At 42.1% G+C, this 19,088-nt stretch overlaps 1 protein-coding gene across 6 annotated transcripts in view; it reads left to right on the top strand.

Moving 5' to 3' along the window:
- Window positions 1–19,088, top strand: part of SEMA6A (semaphorin 6A) — a 114,390-nt gene that overhangs the window by 78,742 nt on the left and 16,560 nt on the right. For 3 of the 6 annotated variants that reach the window (XM_075079783.1, XM_075079781.1, XM_075079782.1), the window contains exons 14-18: window positions 388–528; window positions 622–702; window positions 2,404–2,462; window positions 4,275–4,295; window positions 11,416–11,580. In XM_075079783.1, coding sequence (XP_074935884.1) covers window positions 388–528; window positions 622–702; window positions 2,404–2,462; window positions 4,275–4,295; window positions 11,416–11,580 — 467 coding nt within the window. Of the gene's footprint in view, window positions 1–387; window positions 529–621; window positions 703–2,403; window positions 2,463–4,274; window positions 4,296–4,425; window positions 4,477–11,415; window positions 11,581–19,088 lie in introns of all 6 variants that reach the window. The other 3 variants (XM_075079784.1, XM_075079785.1, XM_075079786.1) reach the window with 2 other exon arrangements.

The following is a 19,088-nucleotide window of genomic DNA, read 5'->3' as shown; positions in this document are numbered from 1 at the left end:
AGCGAATTTCCCACATTTCAGCCTTCCTCAAATATGCCTAAGGGGGCTTTGAAGTAGGCCATAATCATGCAGAAATTTCAGCTACTTTGAGTGCTGGAGAAGAATAAACACAAAAAGTGAAGGGCCCTCAGAAAGCTTGCCTGGTGTGCTGTCTCTCTCCACTTCTTATTCCCCTTTCCTATGCATTTTTAATACTCACATGTCTATCTGTGTTTTTAGTGGCTTTTGTGTGTTTTTTCCTTGGCTTGTTCAATTCTACCTTTCTCAGGGGTTATTTTGTGGGAGTTTTTTGGTTAGGTTTTTTTTTTTCAGCTTGAGAAATGAAGTTTCCGTCTGGTTTCCCAGCAGAGCTCATTTGTAATCTCATGACACTTTTTTTCAAATCAGGTGCAGCTATGATGGTGTGGAGGACAAGCGGATAGTGGGCATGCTGCTTGACAAGTCCAGCAGCGCCTTGTATGTCGCCTTCTCCACCTGTGTCATCAAGGTTCCCCTGGGACGTTGTGAGCGTCATGGCAAATGCAAAAAGTATGTATTTTCTGGTGGCTGTCAGAAGCCCGCACTGGGCATGGGGAAGGCAGAAGCACTCACAAATGCAACCTTGTGCTCTTCTTTCTCAAGGGCCTGCATAGCATCCAGAGACCCCTACTGTGGATGGGTGAAGGAGAGTGGGGTGTGCATGCAGCTGGTCCTTGGCTCCAAGTGAGTAAAAGCTATGTCTGGATGGGCTGTGAAGCTCTGGGGGTGGCGCCGGGCAGTCTTGCGCAGAGCTGTTTGAAACATGGGGCTCTTAGGGAAGGAAAAATGTGGGAAGTGTTTGTTTCTGCCTTATTTGCATTCACCTCTGAAATGTCTCACAAGTTTTTTTGATGTGAACTCAGCTGATTGGTAACTGCTGAAAGAGGAGGAAGAAGAAAATGAAAGAACTGTACTAAGGTCCGCGTGTTGTTGAAAGGAGGGAACTGGATGGGTATGTCTGGACCAGCCCACACTGGAGCCATCACAGCTGATTAAAGAGGCAATAGAATCCAAATTAAATTACTGAAGCCATTTGTCCACTGAAAACAAAACCAGTCCTTCTAATTTACTGTGCATTACTAAGAGAAATCACAGAGCACAGTAAGAGCTTAAAGTAGATTCAGAGAAGTGCTGGATCTCCCCTTGCCTAACAGTAGAATTTAATTATTTTATAATAATGAAGGTCTGTGAAAGTTTGTTTAAATGTGGTTACTAAAACCTCCTTGCAGGAAGCAGACCCACTTCAGACCTCTCATTTCTTAGCCACATCTGACACACCCTGCACTTGCCCACTCTGAGGTACAGCTGTGCTTCCTCAAGGTAGTGGTGTAAGTGTAGCACAAACATCACACAACCTCAATAACCCCGCAGCCGTCCCTGATAACCCTGCTTCTGTATAGGTCTTCAATATATAATGGATAAATTACCATCCCTGTGCTTGTGTCATGTTCTTAATTTGCTATTTCAATTCGAATTGTTTGTCCACTGAAGATGCTATAACTATATCTGTCTGTATATTCTTTGCTACAAGACTGTAGACTATTCCTGACTGGATATTTGGTAGAATAATGTTAAAACATTAAGATGTTAGGTGCCCTCCTGGAGTAGGTGACAGCTGAGCAGGAGTCTTGAGAACATAGAGTTAGGAACAAGATGCCCGCAAGGGTAGTTATGCCTCAAGGGCAGGAACCTAACTAATATAGAAAAGGGCTTGTGCTGGTGTATTTCCAAGGCTCATCGTTCACCTTTGACCATACAGGAGCTTGGAGGAACAGCTTCACTAGTTACCCAAAATCACAGGCAGGGGTTAGGGACATAATAGACACATGTCAGCTAGAAAAGCCTCTTGAGTGTTTTTCAGTAGAGCCCCTTGAGTTCAGTGGAATGCCTTCTGTGGACTGGACCTTACTCTTTGCAGCCTCAGTGGTGGAGCACATAAATGATTACTGAAATGCAGGTTATCTTTCCCCAGCATACTATCTACCCAATGGGTTAGCTTCCTTCTCACATCAAAGTGTCAATGCACCTTGTCTACTGTATGGACAAGTTAAGGTAGGATCGTAATTGCTCCTGATAATGTCGTATATTTTGAGTTAATAGTTTAAAAAATGTTCATCTATTTGCCTCCCTTGACAATGAGGCATGAGTGGATTTTTAAAAAGTAATAACAAAAACGCAAAGCATCATCAGAAGCCAAGAAATCATTAAGCAATGATGAATAACTTGAATGTCTATGTTGCAGTTTTTCAGCCTTTGTGTGGAAGTTCCAAAGAAATGGTCAGTTTCTTGGTGGGACTTTATTTCAGTTGCACATCTGATAATTCCTTTCTGGTAGTACCTGTGACTGTTGTTATTCATACTGTTTTGTTTCTTTCTATTATTTAGACTGGCATTTGAACAGGACATAGAACATGGCAATACAGATGGCCTGGGTGACTGCCAAAGTAAGCAAAGCTTTTACCCTCTATTTACCACGTGTCACAGCATCCTTCTGAATGCCTCGAATCACCATTACCTGTTGGGCGTTCTTTTGTAGCAATGTAAGCCACAACAGGGGCAGCAACTGCGGCTAGCAATGCAGGTTCAGAAGAGCAATGGTTGTTTAAATGTATTTAAGGAAAATAGCCTAGCTGGTGTGACTTATACAAACACCAGACTTCAAAGCAGTTATGTAGTGAGAAAACCTCAGTTCCAGAGGATATTGATTATAGCAATGACGTAATGCATTGGGTGTTCGTTGACTTTATTAGCCATGGTGGTTGAGCTGTTTACGTAGATGTACAGAAGTGGCTTGGTTTCTTGGTGAAGACTGTGACTTGGACTACATTCCCATGCAGGACAGGGAGACAGTGAAATGTATCTTCAGCTTTGGGTCCGAATCAAGAAGTGAGAACTACTTAGTCTGTGAATCTTAGTGGATTTTATACACAGGCTGGACAGTATAGTGGTATTAAGGGTCAGGCACTAGTGACCCTGCCTAAGAAATTTTAATGATAAACCTTAGGTACTGACAGCATGAGTTGGGTGCTTAAACTTCTATGTTTTGCACTGAGGTGCTTAAAAGTGCACAGCTTGCACTACATGCAAAGAAACCTTGCATGCCGATTTCTGAGTCTTCAGGAATACCAACATCTGTGTGCAGGACAGGTCTTGTTCCGAACGTTCTTGCCAAGGTTGGTTTCATTCTGAACCCCAAATATTGTTTATAAACCTTAAGAAATCAAGAATCACATTCTTTTTGGTGCAATTTGCACTGGTGCCTGTAGATTCAATAAAACTGCTGAAGCTGAGGAAGTGATGTACAGTGAGAAAGTCATTACTTCTGGAATACAGAACAAACTAACAGTGTGCTGTGGGGTACAGTGCAGGCCAGCTGCTCTGGAGAAAGCCAGAGCCTTCCTCTGCCTTGTGCACCCTTGTTCAAGAGCCATTTATTATTGTGATCACTGTGCTTGAGGGACTACAAAGATTTTACCCTCTGCATGCCCTCCATCTCAGCTACACCTCCCTCTGCCTCTGCCCTAAGATAGGGTTACGTAGGCTGTCTCAAAGTTTTTTGAAGGAGGTGTACACATAGACCCTCCTGTGCTCCCCATAAAATGGGTTAGCAACAAAATCAGGTCAGTTCCCAGTTGGTGCAACTTTGCCCTTTTCAGCCAGTTCTGCTCTCCTTGAGCAAGTATGTTAGACAGGAATGGACTGTACTTGATATCAGTCAAATATAAAAGAAGGGTAGAAATTATTCAGAAACAGCACATTGTGCTCATGGGGAGAGATCAGCTCCTGTGCAGAGAGCAGCAAAGTCCATACCCTGCTTAAATCCCTCTTTAGCCCTGAATGATGCATCAAACATTGACATTGCACAGGGGTAGATTTCACCCCCTGCTAACCCAGCTGGTCGTACTACTTCACGTGGTATTGGGTCATGTGAGTTTTGTCCTCATTGACTCACATTGCTGGCTGTATCACTTGTAGTGCCTTGCGTTAGATTAGGACTTGATCTTGCAAAGAAAGCCATGGCAGGGAGGACACTGGCCTTCCCACTTTGTATCCCTTGCACTGGGCTGGTCATTAACACTTTCAAAGCCAGACATTGTTTTGGGGTATGTCTGAATATTTGTGTTGCCTGGGTCCTTAGGGCTTTAATCACGTACTTTCAAATATCAGCTGAAGCATAGAACCTTGCTAGCAGCAGACTATTAAAAAGAAAAAATGAGAGAGAAATAATGATTTTTCCCCTGTTATTTGTCTTTCAGATTCCTTCGTAGCCCTGAATGGTAAGGAAGTTCTTAGTTTCATTATTTACTGACAGCAAATCCATTTGGAGGAATCACTTTTTGCTAAACTCTTAAGTATTTTCGTACGTTGTTTTATTTAATGTTTCTTCCTAATTTATTTTGTTCATAGACATTTCAACTGCCTCACCTGATCATGAAATGTCTTACGACACAGTGTATGGTCAGTTCATGGGTGTTTTTAAAAATTCTCCCCAAATCCTTGTGTTAGCTAGTAGTTCCTGTACTCAGTAGTCATTACCCTTTTTTACTTGTTTTGTCTGTTTTTGAGGGCCTGATTCACTAATCACAACTAAGATTAAGTCATACCTCTTGATTTTCAATGCCTCTTTTCTAGTCGTCCCTCAAAATTGTCTCCATTGAATTAAAGTCAGATATGGCCTATTTTAATGGCATGCTAGCAGACATGATTAAGAGCGTCCTTCATCTGAACACTCAGACAAAGGAACACTTGGGTATAGTGATGCATCTTATCTGTTTGCCAGGAAAAACAAGATAGCAGCTCACATCCCACTCATGAGTTGTCCAGGCTCGTGTCATGAGTGCTACAGCAGCCAGTCAGAGATATCTTCGGAAAAGGAGCAGAACTGTCCCTGGGTTACAGAAAGATCTCTCATAAGGAAAATTAACCTGTTACCCATGTCAGCTGAGTCTGGCTTATGCCTTGAGTCCTGAAAGTCCTCATCACTTCTAGGGTGACTTCTAGGGCTAGCAGTATTTTAATGCCTAAATGGTGACTGGTCTGTAAAGAACAGGGATTCACATAGTGCATTAAGTAACCTGAGCTGAAGAGGACCATTTCTGCAAGCCTAGAATAGCGGTTTCCCATGAGGCAGCTGTTAGTCTCTGCTTACAGTACTTTCCACCACTTTGTTCTGTATATGGGGAAGTGGATTACGCTGATACTTGGAGTGCAGAATAAATGCCTTTGTGAGAAATTACTGCAGAATAAATGATCACTTCAAATTCAAACCTAGACTTAAGATTGGAATAGTTTCTCCGTACAGATATCCTGAACAAAGGCAAGTACTCACAAGCTAAAAGGATGTGTAGTACTGTTCTCAGTGAAGTCAATGGCGAATTTCCATATGGGATGGGAGCTTGCTTGTGAAGTTGCTTTCAGGCTGTACAAGACTAGCAGTTCATCAGAGCTAGGGCAAATTCACTGTATGTTTAGCTGAATGTAGCAAGAGGTAGGTTAGTGTGCAGTTGTGGTGAACATTTAATTGATCCCTTCATCTTGTGCCTGCAAAATATGTAGGTACAAAGCAGAACCAATGACAGCTCAGTAGAGCAGAATATAAATAACTGGAGGTGCAGTAATACTGTTCAACATTTGTAAAAATAAAATCAAATTCCCCATGTTGTTTATTACTAGGAAATGGAAAATGTGCAGGTGAAACTGGAAGTATGATAATGAAAACCAGTGAAGGGAATATACAAAACCGAAGACAAGTTGAGGCTTTGTAATGTATAGAAGACTCATGGTTTCATCTGCATATACAGCTTGTACTTTCTTTCTTTTGAAAATTACTATATTTCCAAGGCACAGAGTAGTAATTAAAGAACAATAATAGTAAAATCTGTACTGCTGAATGTGGAGAAAAAGAAAATGGCCTCGGGCATAGTGCTGATGCACCAGAGATGTCCTAGGTTTCTTGTTTCTAAGTGCATTTGTAGGCTGAACAGTTATAGCTGTGAGGCTGGTTCTCAATCCCATCAGCTACCATATTAGTAGGGACATTATCCAAAGCTGGTATTTTAAGCTGACCAAGAAAGCATAAAAATCATTCACGTGAGCAGCAGAGTGAAAAAACCTGCAGTCCCAGGGAGTACAAGTTGCAAAAGGGGTCCATTCTACTGTCCCAGCATGTCAAGCCCGAAGACAGACTCCATGAATTAACCCAGCTCCTCAAATAGGATCCTACTGCCTAATGTTGACCAAGCCAACATTAACATTGGTTCCCATTCATGCCCTGGTTTCTGCAGATTATTTCATAGACCCTCCTCAGGTACATCCTGATAACATGGTCTCTAGGCAAGCCAGCTCTTCCTTTCATGGTTTAGTTAAAACACCCATTCTGATATACCCAGTGTTTCTTTTCACCTATCATAGCAAAATAAAAAAGGAAATTAACTAGTCACGTCTACTGATTTTCCACATGAGGAATGTAAAGACTTCCAGCACGAGGTAGTAAACCATTCTCAGTAAACAAGCTTATGTTTGTTAACTGTAGCGACTGTTTCCTTAAGAAAACTAAAATTTTATAAATGGTGCATTTTATTGTTATTGAGTACAGTTAAATGCAGAACTAAATGGTATTTAATAATAAATTAAATCTCAGAACACTGGGATATACCAAAATGTCAACCAAGTGAATGCTCAGGGTGCTTTTGGATTCAGTGGGCTGAAATTCCAGCTGCAGAAGAGGTCTTAAGGCCTGATTTCCTTGATTTACTCCACTGTAAATCAGCTCACTGCAATGAACTTACTGCCAATCTGTAGCAGCGTGAATGAGAAGAGAACCAAGCCCTTAATCTTCATATTCTTGGTATCAGCCTCCTTTTCAATTTGGCAGGTGGACTTCCTTTTCTGAGGCAGTCTCACATGATCAGCTGTAAACAAGTAAAGTGCAATGTCCACACAGGTTCAGATGCATCCCTTTGACACCCAAGAAGATAGCAGGCTGAAGCTCTGGCTGCAGGTCAGAGAGAAGTGATGCAAGAGCCACATATTTAAACGTGGAGATTAGGCTAGATTCCTCTGCAAAATTGTAAGCAGCTTCAATTACCTTTAGAAACATCAATTCTTAGTGAATTGGGCCCTTATTTTACCCCCTAGCCATAGTCCTTTCTCCCTTTGTAGTATTGATTTAGCTTTTCCCTCTAATTGTCTAATTAGGTTGCTATAGCTGTTAATAGGATAGTGGGCAGACATCTTAACCTCTGAGATCCTAATGACTTGGGCATATTAGAGCAACTATCAAATACGTATTGAATCCCTGTCTTTGTTTTAAACCTGAAAAAAACTTCCTTATATTTTACAAGTGCACTTCAGAACAAGCTGTAGTTACAGAATTGCAGCCCTTCTGAATCATTACCCATGCCCGTAGACAGCAAGTGCTTTTACTCTCCTTCTGTCGCTTGATTATAGCACTCCAAATGAAAAGTTTTTGCAAATAATGGAAACATCTAAGACAGATTTTTTAAAAGTGTGCGTATTTTGGTATTTACATGTTTGCTTTAAACAAAGGAGTTTGAAAAGCACTGTGTCTGCAGTTTTTCAACTGGCTTGTTTTAAAACAAAGGCAGTATTGTCTTTTTAGCTGTTTAGGTATTAACCAATATTAACATAGATGTAGTGGCCACATCTCAGATACGCTAAAGTCTCTTTAAATTGCAGTGAAGCCTATTTACACAGTCAGAGAGCTAAAAATGCTGTAATGGGAAAAAAAGGCCCACTACGTGTTGCAAACTACACAGCACATTGTAAAAGTTTAATAATGGCTGCGTGTGACAGGGCCAGGACTGGATTGCCTGCCACTTCAGTCTTTTCTCTGTTTATGAGAGAAATTTAACTAGCTCATACATTTGTGGTGCCACTCTGCTCAGAGGTGAAATTCGCCCAGCGGGACTGGCTATTTAGGCACTTACAGGACACAGTGGCTGCTGTGCTTACAGGAGCAGCCGCTGCCCGGCAGTAAGTGTTTGCAGAACAGAGCTCTAACACAAGTGGGACAGCCTATTAAGGTCTAATCTGCTCCTGCCCTGCTTCCTGAAAATTAAATGGAAGAAAGTTTATCTCACTTATGTGTGGAAGGTTGTTTCTCAGTATGTACTAGACTAACACATTAGTAACAGAGCGAATAGACTGATTTCTTGCATTTGTGTGAAACCCTTCTCTACCTAACGACCATCTGGTACACATTAATATCTTCACAAAGCCCTAGCTTTCCATTACGAAGAAGTTCTCTATGTATTTGCAGCATATGGTTCAGGAAATCTTTTTTCAGAAAATGTGTCCCTTAGGCACATATTTCCTCTAGATTACTGTATTAAGAAATGTTTTTCTTTAACCATACTTATGGCTTTTCCGTAGAATTCCCCCTTTAAGCACACCTAAAGTGCAAGTGTCTGGACAGAGATATGGGCATATAAATGCATATCATACACAGGCATAAAATATGATTGCTACTTGGCAAGATGTTCTTCTCTTTTACCTCCTTATCAAGCTATGACTAATTGCTTTCTTATGTTGAGTGCAGCACTATTTGTAGGCTGACCAAATATTGTACACATTACTGCGGTTGCTGAATGGGGTATTAGCTTGGAGACTGGAACCCCATGAATGCTGGCACTGTGGTTTAGTCCTTAGGGAAAATAAGACGTGGAAATCTCATAATTTCAATTTTCTGGCCTGTTCTCAGTCCTGTTGTTTCTCTTATTTCTTGGGGATGAGCACACGAGTTGACAAATGTAAAATGGTATAAGGGTGAAAGTTTTCATGTTCCAGCATATTCTTGTTTCAGGACGGCATGTATTTTCAGTCACTGGACCTCTACCTGTCGTTTTGGAAACACACAGTCCTGCTGGAAGACTGCTGCAGAGCAGGCAGCATATTTGGATCGGAGTCCATCATCCATATAACTGTGTGTTACCAATGCCCCTAGCCATTCTGTGGCTTATGGAAACTTTTTAGAAGTGGATAATATTTGGCTTTTCTTTTCTATTTGAGTGACGTTAAAAGCTCTGTCTTCAACAAAATACAGCCTCTAATTCACTGTGTTAAAGAAAGATGGCTGGGGGAAACCACACTTCCTATCATGAGAAGTAAAAAATAATACAGTGCCCTTGTCAGTGTAAGCCTTCAGCATGAGGTCCGGAGCTAAACTGTGTTAATGATTAGCTGTAGTAGCTGAAGGATGGCTGCATGGTGAGAATGCTGTGAACCTGAACAATTTTCCCTGCTAAGCATAGCAGTCACAGGAGTTAGTTGTGTCCATGTCCTATGCAAAACACTGTCCAAAGTGCTGCTATATATAACCCTGTGCAGTAAATCAAAAAGGCTCCTCAAAAATATACAGAGGAGCACAGACATTTTCTTCCTCTATAAGGTGATTAACATTGAGCAGGACTTCTTTAAATCATAGCAGCATCTTAAAGCTGCAGCTTTTTTGCTGAGTTCATCGGTAGTTCACCCCCATGAAGCTGGTGAAAGGGCTGGATAAAATGTAACACAGGGGTGCATCGAAAACCTTGGGAGCATTGGTGGCCAGTATTTAGATTTTTGATTGCTAGAGTGAAATTGGGGACCTAGGTTCATCAGCTCTCTGTGCGCTTCTGAGAGCTGGGGCTGGATGGCTTTAGAAGCCACCTAACGCAGTCTTTTTGAGATAAAGCTTCCAAAAGCTTTATGCTTATCCAGTCACTGTTTAAAATAACATACAGAAGCACAGTCTCTACCTGCCCAGACCTGTGCCTTTGCTGTGAGGCTCTAAATTTGGGCTCCCTGTGTTGCTCTATCTCTGCTCCAGTAAGTCTCAAATTATTTTTCTGAGCAGTGAAACAACATCAAGGGAAGGAGCGAACAGAGGGTCCCTGCTAGGGCAGCCTGTAGCCTGGTGGCTGGTCTCCCCTCCAAGGGAGACTCACATCTAAGGAAGGAGAATTAATTTGCAGGGATGTTAAAAAGGAAAAAGCAGAAAGGAGGGCTGCTGTCACTCTGTCCGGCGGTATCTGAAGAGAAAGCATTATCTGCCATTCTGTCTGTGAATAATCTGATTCTGTTAGTTTGTGTTTGAGCATGTTTCAAAAACCCCTCTTTGGATGAGCTCTTTCAAGAAAGTAGGTAAATAGAATTACTCCACATCAAATTACCCAGGCCCAGAGCTGCCTAAGCCCTGCTGAAAATAACTCAGTTTTGGTTCATATGCCAAAAGGGAACTTTCAGAGACGTGTGCATTTTTAAGGTCAAAATGTTGTGGTGTGGATGGAGTTGCAGTGCCCCCTCCCCAGCAGCAACAGAACAGCCTGAGCCACTAGGAAGTCCATGTTGGAGCCATCCTCCAGAGACCATAGACTCCAAGAATTTTCGGTGCTGCTGTACTTCTCAGGATCTAGCTGAAAAGGATGTATGAACCTACAAATACATCTCTGTCACAGCCAAACTGCTGTTAAAATTGTGCGGTGTTTTCAGCAGGACATGTCTTGTGAACATGCTGTTTGTTGGGGTGTATTTGATCGGTGAGGAGTGCGTCAGCCTTATTCAGAACAGCAGTAACCCTATCCAGACCAGTTGTAATGGAAAAAGGGCATACAAGACCTCCGTCCTAAGAGGAGGCTGCGGCAGCAGTCATGGATTCTTGGGCAGATCCATGTAGTAAGGCGTTGTCTTCACTGTCACTCTGAGCAGAAATGATGTTCAGTTTCATGCTTGTCTCAGATCCATTTTGGACCATCAGCTCAGACAGGACTGATGGCGGGGGTGCAAGTGGGTGTGAGCAGCTGACAGGCCCAGCATGTTTCCCATCTAGAGGGCAATGCCGTGGTGTGAGCAAGCCAGTGCTGGGCAGTCCTTCGTTCCGCCAAGGGCATGGGGCAGAGGGCCACTAACATAGCCATTTTGTAGCTCTGTTGGAGTTCCCCTTCAGTTTCGGTCATATTAGAAGTTGTTCCATTTTAAATTGTTTTTAAAATTGCTTTTTAAATAAGCCAGTACCAGATAGCATGGGCTGACGCTTTAGTGTCTGTCAGGTATGTGTACTGAATCCAGCCAAAGGACGCTTGGCTCACATGAAGTGTGCTCACACTCTTCCACATGCATTTAACTCTGTTGAGTAAAAGCATGTAAACGCGAGCTCAGTGGCAGCCCGAGGTGTGTGCACACCTCTTAACACCCTCTGCCTGACTGATCTGGAAGTTTCAAAATCCCTGTTTCCTTGGGGTAATGCTTTGAAGGACTTTTGAAACATTGCTCAGCCTAAGAAAAGATGTTTGCCCATCACAGAAGGAAAGCAGTGCGTGCATTCCTGAGCGTGGTGAGGTAGCATGGTAAGTGACTAATGAGACTTGTCTTCCCTACCTGTATTTATAATGTAAACAGGACACTCCAGTTCCCTAGTCCCAAGCACCACCACTTCTGACTCTCGCGCTCGACAGGGTTATGATGCTAGGGGACGCATGCTGGATTGGAAGGATCCGCTTGGTTCATCTGAAAATACAGATCCATATGTGGCAGTTTCATCCCATAATCATCAAGACAAGAAGGGTAAGGCCTTGGAAATGATGTCCTGTCGTGGGGGAGGGGGAGGAGAACTAAAGTGTAACTGCTTCCAGCTGGTTCGGAGTAACATGTAATAAAACTCCTGTGCTTTAATTAAAAGCTTATCGTAAAGCCTGAAACTAAACAGCCAATCTCAGACTCAGTCCTAGATAATTCACTGCCTGAGGAAACCACACAAAACAAACAGAAGTGTGTGCCTTTGCAGTGTGTGTTATGCATATGTATGGGAAGGAGGGAAACAGTGGGGATATAGCTCCCTTTAAACTTGATCTCCCTCATTGTCTGGCAGAGGAAGATCCATTGTTCTTATGGGTGCACTTGTATATTGCCTTGTTGTCTGAATTCCCAGGGCAGCACAGCAGATCTCGGATGATTTCACATTATTTCTGTCTCTCAATGACAGGCAGAGGTACTGAAGGTCTGCTTTAGTTTAACCATTAAAGTAAAACTGACAGTAGTCCTAGCCACTAGGCCTAAGTTCCACTGTCTTCAGTGAGACCTGAGCATCAAATACCTTTTGAGAGTCAGGGCTGAGGAGGTCATTAGTGTATTTTAAAAGACACGAAGGTGACTGTTGGTGGAGCAAGATCCATGTTGCATTTTTAAAGCACCAAAAGGTTAGTTAGGATTTAGGTGTTGCTTCACAGTGTTCAGCCCTGTGCTGAAGCATACTTGGGTCTAATACAAGCGACAGCTCTGTAATTTGGCCTCCAGGCCTTGTTGCTGTACATACAGAGGATTAGGCAGAGAATTACCTAAACTTGCCACTTGAATGTGCTTAGAGAAGGAGAGGCTTTTCTCCACTGTAAAGATGGCAGTGCCTTCTCATTCCATTTTGGCCCTCCATCATTCTTCCAGCTCCTTTTAATCTGTGTCTCAAAGAGGTTAAAATGGTTCCTTTGTAAATGGGGGACTTAGGTTCACATAGCTCCACTGCCTAGAGAGATCTGAGTCCTTGTTATTCTTCTCCAGGGTGTTCTTAGATCACTTCTTTCAATCTCTTCTCTATTGAAGATGTTTCGCTCTCTGTATGGACTAATTAAGTACCCAGTGGACCAGGAGGAGGATGGGTATGAGCAAAACCCACTTGCTGAGTGGTTAGGGCACTCACCAGGGGCAAGAACACACATGAGCTTCAGTCCTTTCTGCTATGAATACTTGATATAAAACACTTAAAATATTAATTGAAATGTGGATCCAATCTCTATTGTTCATGCATTTTACATTAAAAACTCATTAGATAAAAGCATCAGCTGTTCTGGAGAAGCTACTGACATGCCAGACCTGCTGCTTTGCATTGTCTGCCCAAACTAGTAGGTTACTAAATCATATTCCATCCCCTCTGTCTGACCTAGTGAATCTTGAATTCTCTGCATTGGCTGTGGAGACTGCAAGCAGCGGGTAATGAACATGTTAACATTGCAGAACAGTCTTCAGCAGGGCTGCGTGAACAGCTGGTGGCGGTCTGGACCCAGACTGTGAATTCAATGCCTGTTATTCACAAAAGCCCCAGACACAGTGCCTCCCACAGTCCTGGGATATCCTGGATTTCTCACTGAACTCCCCAGGATTGACCTCAAAGAGCCTTCATGGTTCATAGTCATGAAAGCAATGGGCATCACCTGGCTGGCCCAGCACAGAGAAAGCCTAAAGTGCTTTTGCAGCTGAGGAGGCTGGTCAAATTAGGCAGGAGATGCAGTAAAATTTCCTGAGATGCCGTGGCAAACGTTAATCTAGTAGCCTTGGCTTTTAGACTTGGTGGCAGGAAATGCAATATGAAAGTCTGAATCCCCTCAGGCAGAGGATGCAAACTTGTCTCCCACCTCCCAGCAATGAGCAGGGAAAACCTGCCATTTGCTCTTCTTCCTTCAACTGGCTTCTAGAAGCATCCCCTGTTTGAACAGTTTTTTTCAAAGCTTGGTCCTATAGACATTCTGGAAGAATAACTGCAAGTCTAAAGCAAAAAAGTTAATTTCTAGAACCTGATCAGGCCTACATGTGAGTTAAGCACAGAGCTCCTCTGCACCCTGCAGACCGGTGGGCTGCTGAGCCTCGGCAGAGGAAGAATTTCAGGCAGCTGCAATGCTCAAACTCAAAACCGTAACTTAAGATGCAGGGGACTGGGGGTGCTGAAGACAGAAACTCAGATTCCTAACTCCTGCTTAAGCTCAGTTGGAGTTATCGACCTCATTTTTTTAATTCCTCAGTCCTTGCTCTTCAGCTGTAGAAGGGCAATTCAGAGGAAGTGATTTCTGGGTATCACGTATGTAGAGGAGGGAGGCAGATAAGCCTGCATGCTCTTCTAAAGATTGCATGTGATTTACCTAGCACTTGTCTTTGCTCTCAGGAATAAATCGGTGATAATGCTGACAGCCAAATAATACGGCTTTTCTCTTTTTTTTGTCCAGCCTGTTAGTAACATCTGGTATTCAAAATGCTTGAGGTGAGGGGATATTTCTTAGAAAATTCAGTGTTCCCTCTTCTGAAAGCAAGTGGTGTCTTTCTCTCCTCCACCCTGAGAGGAGAGGATATCATTAACCAGATTTGATGAGGAAGGAAGGAAGAGATCCTTGAACCAGTCTCTTCTGCTGGCATCAGACAGGGGAGCGGTGTCAGAAACCACAGATAGTGGAAGATCTGGCCTTTTATGTACCCAGAGGAATGCAGAGACATGTATGCATTTTAATGGCACTATTTGTTATGTGTGGGTCCCTACTTCACAAATCTTTTGAGAAGCAATGCTTAATAGATGGAAATCTAGCTCTTAAAAGCATCTTGTATGCCAGTAGCAGCTTCCAGAAGAGCATGCAGTGAAAATATTAATAAATGTGTAGCTGTTGGATTCTAATCATTTTCGCTTCAATTCACTGACTGATGAGGTGGCTTACATTCAATAGTTTCCTCCCCAGGGAGTGATGGTTACCAGAGAGCCTTATTAGCACTTGACAGGGTCATTTAAATATCATGCATTCTTTGGTGCCTAATTATGAATATTGACAAAGCTGGAAGCAGTCTACATGCAATCAAAACAATGGCGGCAGAGGTGACCGCATGGTTGTTTACCATTACCATCTACTTGTGTGTTGTTACTCCTTGCCTTGCCCAGTCAGAGCTGGTTGGCTCCAAAATTGATTTGTTGTTTTAAAAGGGCAAAGGAAAGAGTTCTTACACAAAATTAAATCAGAAAATGTTACGCTTACTATCCTTTTATCAAGATTTTGTTTTCACTTTTGCTGTAATTTCTTTTATTTTCACACATTCACAGAGAAAATTTTTTTTTTTTAACATTTTCTCTTTGTTTTGCAAGGTGCTTTGTGGTGTTCTTCATCAGTTGTGTCTAATCCTTTGGACAGTTTTCTTTCTTTTCCTGTGCTCACAAATGACTTCTTACTGATTGTACTAATTGTACAGAATCCACTTGCTGCTTTCTCTTCTGTAACACGGGTGCTTTGATGATGTCACATCCATCCATATGCTTCACTTTTAATTCGGTGCAGGCATCTTGGGGAATATCTGTGGGGGCGTGAAGAGGGGGGTTCTTTAAAAGGGTTGACTCATGGGAATGTGACATTTGTGTGCCACAGCTTTAGTAGCTAAATATACTCTGGGATTGTTGTTTCTGAGCTACACCACATTTCTTGCCAAGATGAAAATGTGTAGTGCAACCCATAGAGTGGGAACTATGTGTTGCCATCTCACTGGCATTTTCAATTTGGCCGTTAAGGAATCTGCCCTTCCTATTGCAGATCAAAAAAGAAAAAAATTCAGCTCTGATTGGGCAAACTGCACCCCTCTTTCCTCCATCTCCTACCCAGGGGGAAAAAAAAAATAACCCCATTCTGGGGTATGTTTATGTTTTGTTTCATTTCTTGCTTGTTTTAATGTTAGTTTAATCGTGTGTTTCTCACCTTTGTCAAAACAGTTTCCCTAACCTTGCGGTCTAACCTTCCCCCCTGCTGCCATTGTACTTGGTCTCCCTCCCTCCACAGCGATGAAGCTCCTCCTGTGGAGTACTCCAAGGCTTTACCCTCTACACCCCAGTAGTGCTGTAGCACTGTGTCTCTCTGCAGTCATTCCACTAACGAAGGGGGGAGTAGACACATACCGCTCATAGAGAGGCCTTCGTGAAGAAAACAAAGTGATTTTCTTCAGGAGTAGCTGGCCTTGCCCCTCATTACCCTGCTGCCCTTCTCTGCTGCCTCCTGTCCTTCCTGCCTCTCTTCAGAAATGCCTCATGCTTTTCAAGTCCTGGGTTCATTAGCACAAATGCAGCCAGTTTTCTCACTGCTCAGTTTTCTCACTTGCCTCCTAAATGCCTGAAGCTTGCCTTTTAATCGTGGTGTTGATAAATTGGTTGCAGACTCAGCTGATGATTTTGTGGGCCTGCAACAGCTTCTTCTCTGCAGCATTCAGGTAGACATGGCTGAGCTGGGCACTGAATGATGAAAGCGTAATGTTGCTGTTAGTAGGCTTAATGTTTGTATTCTTACTTGTCTCAATGCTCATTAAGTGAAGAGTATGAGGTGGTATCTGCTTTCCTTACAAGCCTGTTGTCACTATCCAAGTAACAATGGGAAAAAGCTGATCAGAAGTGGGATGTGGTGGACACAGTTTACAGAGTTAAGAGTTGCTGGTGTATTTGGATCTCAAGAATGCTCCTGCAGATATAGTATCTGGTAGAACCTATTATGGTATAGATTGTAGAATCTAAATTGTTATTATTAATAACTGCAGCCCTTTCTTTGGTACAGAAATCATTAGCAACAGTCAACTCCTCCATTTGGAGAGGGCTGAGCTCTTGGGAAACCCAAGGGCTGTTCATTTCAAAACCTGACTCCAGAAGATATTTCATATTGTATACAAGTGGCAGCGTTACTAAATTTTACTGTGATTATCGCTACTTGAAAGATTTGCCAAGTGCTGACAATGCGTGTCTCTGGAGAGTCTGCAAATGTTCAGGCAAATTCTGCTGCAGTGAGACAGAATTATATGAAACTTCAGGTACAGCAATGATAAAGAACATAAAGTGCTGATTTAACAACATAGTTTACAAGGAGACATGAAACGAGAGGAAAAAAACAAACTGTGGCAAAGCAAAGGTTTGGACTCTTTTTTGCATAAATTAAACAACTGGTGTTCATCATGGGGGGGCTGAGTTTTGTACCAGGAATTATGTTTGCAGAGTATGTTTTTACACAAAAATGATGTTTTATGGTAATATGTGCAAGGATCTAAAAGATTCAAAGTGTGTTTTATCAGAGGCTGCAGGGGGAAGCTGTTGTTATCTTGCTGGCACTTTGTAATAATTCCGAAGAGGATTTAAAGTGGCACAAAATTTGTCAAAACTTATTCTTTGAGTCAGTGTTGCATATCTGGCGGGGGCGGGGGGAGGCTTGGATTTTCAAGGTGAAGCAAATACTATGTATTTGATCCATGTTGTCCTGAAGAAACATCTGTCAGAAGGAACTGACTGACTGTAAAAAAAGTGTTAGGCTAATGGGAGAAGGAGTTGGACTGTAGTCAGTGCTGCCTGGACAGGGCTTGGGAAGACTATAAACTCAAAGCATGTGGGCTGGAGGAAAGTACACAAACATGGCTATTCTTTCCTGTGTCTCAAACCATTGTGTGCACAAACATAAAAGCAGATTGAAGTGCTTTGCAGTTCACTAACAGTTTCAAGTGCTGAGGAAACAATGAAGATTGAACGGGACTGGATCCTTTGCTTACTATACTTTTAAGTCTTTAAGCCTTTTGCTCACAGTCTAGTAAGAGTGCTGTGAGAAAGGGGGCAGGGAATTTGCCCTTATTCTGTCTATGGTTCTGTAGCATTTGGCTGAGATTTGAAGTGAGAGGTGTAGTTACTTGAAGCTGTAGTGCTTCACAAAGGGATTTTACCTACCCAAGACAAGATGACAAGGGACTTAGTCCATTTAAACTTTTATAGATCCACATCTAGATTAAAACCTGCTTACTTTTCCCATTAGGATTTAAAGAGAGGTTGGCTGGATGAATCTGTGCTAAACAAAGCCCTATAGATTTTTTTTTTCTAAAACGTTCTTAGGTAAATTAGCATCAGCTTACTGTAAACATCCTGTTTCTAGAGGTGGGACTTATTTATATTTGTCACATATACTAGCTGCTTGGGTGAAATACTAAAAAAAATATTTTTAAAACAAACAAACAACCTTATATGCGTCTAGAATGGCTCTAATGAGTAGCTCATCCAGGAACTGAATGTCTCAGAGACTTAGCATGGCATACGTGCTGTGGAGTGCCATTTTAGCACTGTACCAGATAAATATCAGAAAGCCACTGTTAGCAGCTAAATGGGACCAAATTTCTCAGCAGAGTTTTTAATGGCTAGATACCTGTGTCACCAGACCAGGCTAATAACTAGCAAACATGCCAGAAGACTGACGACCTCACCGTGCTAGAGTCACTGCTATCCTGTGACATGCACCAGAGGGCTGTGCAGTCAGGATTAAGGGAACACACCAGACTCATCCAGAGGAATGACACTGATCCTTCCTCTGTTCTGTCTTGCATGTCTAAACTGTCTGCTCCCAGGGCTAGAGACAGCTAATCATCTCAGATTGCATCCTCAAGTTCAAACAGTGGCAGTAGAAAACTAGATGCTAATTAATAAAATGGAAATGTTGTATAAAATTGATGAAAGAAGAATGCTGGGAGAGTGTTTCTAACAACACACTTTCTTCAAACTTGTTTTCATTGTATTTTTGTACATTTCTATAAGAACAAGAGTGAAGAGACCGAGAAGAGAAAAGGCATGCAGAAAATATGATAGAAACTAAGTCCCTGGGCAGGGCCACATCCTTAAGCCTATTTTAATAAAAAATGGGGGTTGTAATAGAATACAGGGCAGTGATTTAGTGTGTCTTCCCTGTGACTAAATCTTCCTTTCAAACCTTACATAAAAAACCCAGCTCATTTAGTCACAGATTTTCTATAGTAACCTTCTGAAAATGTAAGGAGAGGAACAGTTTTCACTGAAAAAGATAGGCAAGGATAAGGAAATCAAAATAATTGAGAGGGTATACTCCAACACACACCAACTTCCTGTGCCACACCTAAAGAAAGTCTATATTTCAGCACTGGCACTAACTTAAAATTTGCAGAAATCAAAATGTTTCTACGTTTCACTAACACTACGGATATGAGATTTAACTAGAAGAAGTGGAAAAGTGAGTGGCAAGATTAGAACCAAGAGACGTTTTTTATTTAGAAGGCAAAAAAAAGACATCATTGTTAGTAGAAGAGGTTGGGCCAATGTGCAACTCCTGGTTATGAAAACTATCAACAGCGCTTCTTTCTAAATGTCCCCAAATTACTGCATCCTACAAATAAAAGAAGGGTGAAGTTTAAAATAGGGCTTATCAAATGTCAAATGTGGCTGCAGGAAACAGCAGGTGTCCTTGACCTGTAATTGTCTGTTTGCATAGATTTAAAGTCAGGCTATCCATTTCCAGGCTGCA

This window comes from Phalacrocorax aristotelis, chromosome Z (genome assembly GCF_949628215.1).
Source record: "Phalacrocorax aristotelis chromosome Z, bGulAri2.1, whole genome shotgun sequence".
In the NCBI taxonomy this organism is placed as follows: domain Eukaryota; kingdom Metazoa; phylum Chordata; class Aves; order Suliformes; family Phalacrocoracidae; genus Phalacrocorax; species Phalacrocorax aristotelis.
Note: the sequence above shows the minus strand (reverse complement) of the source record. Positions and strands in the feature narration are given on the sequence as shown.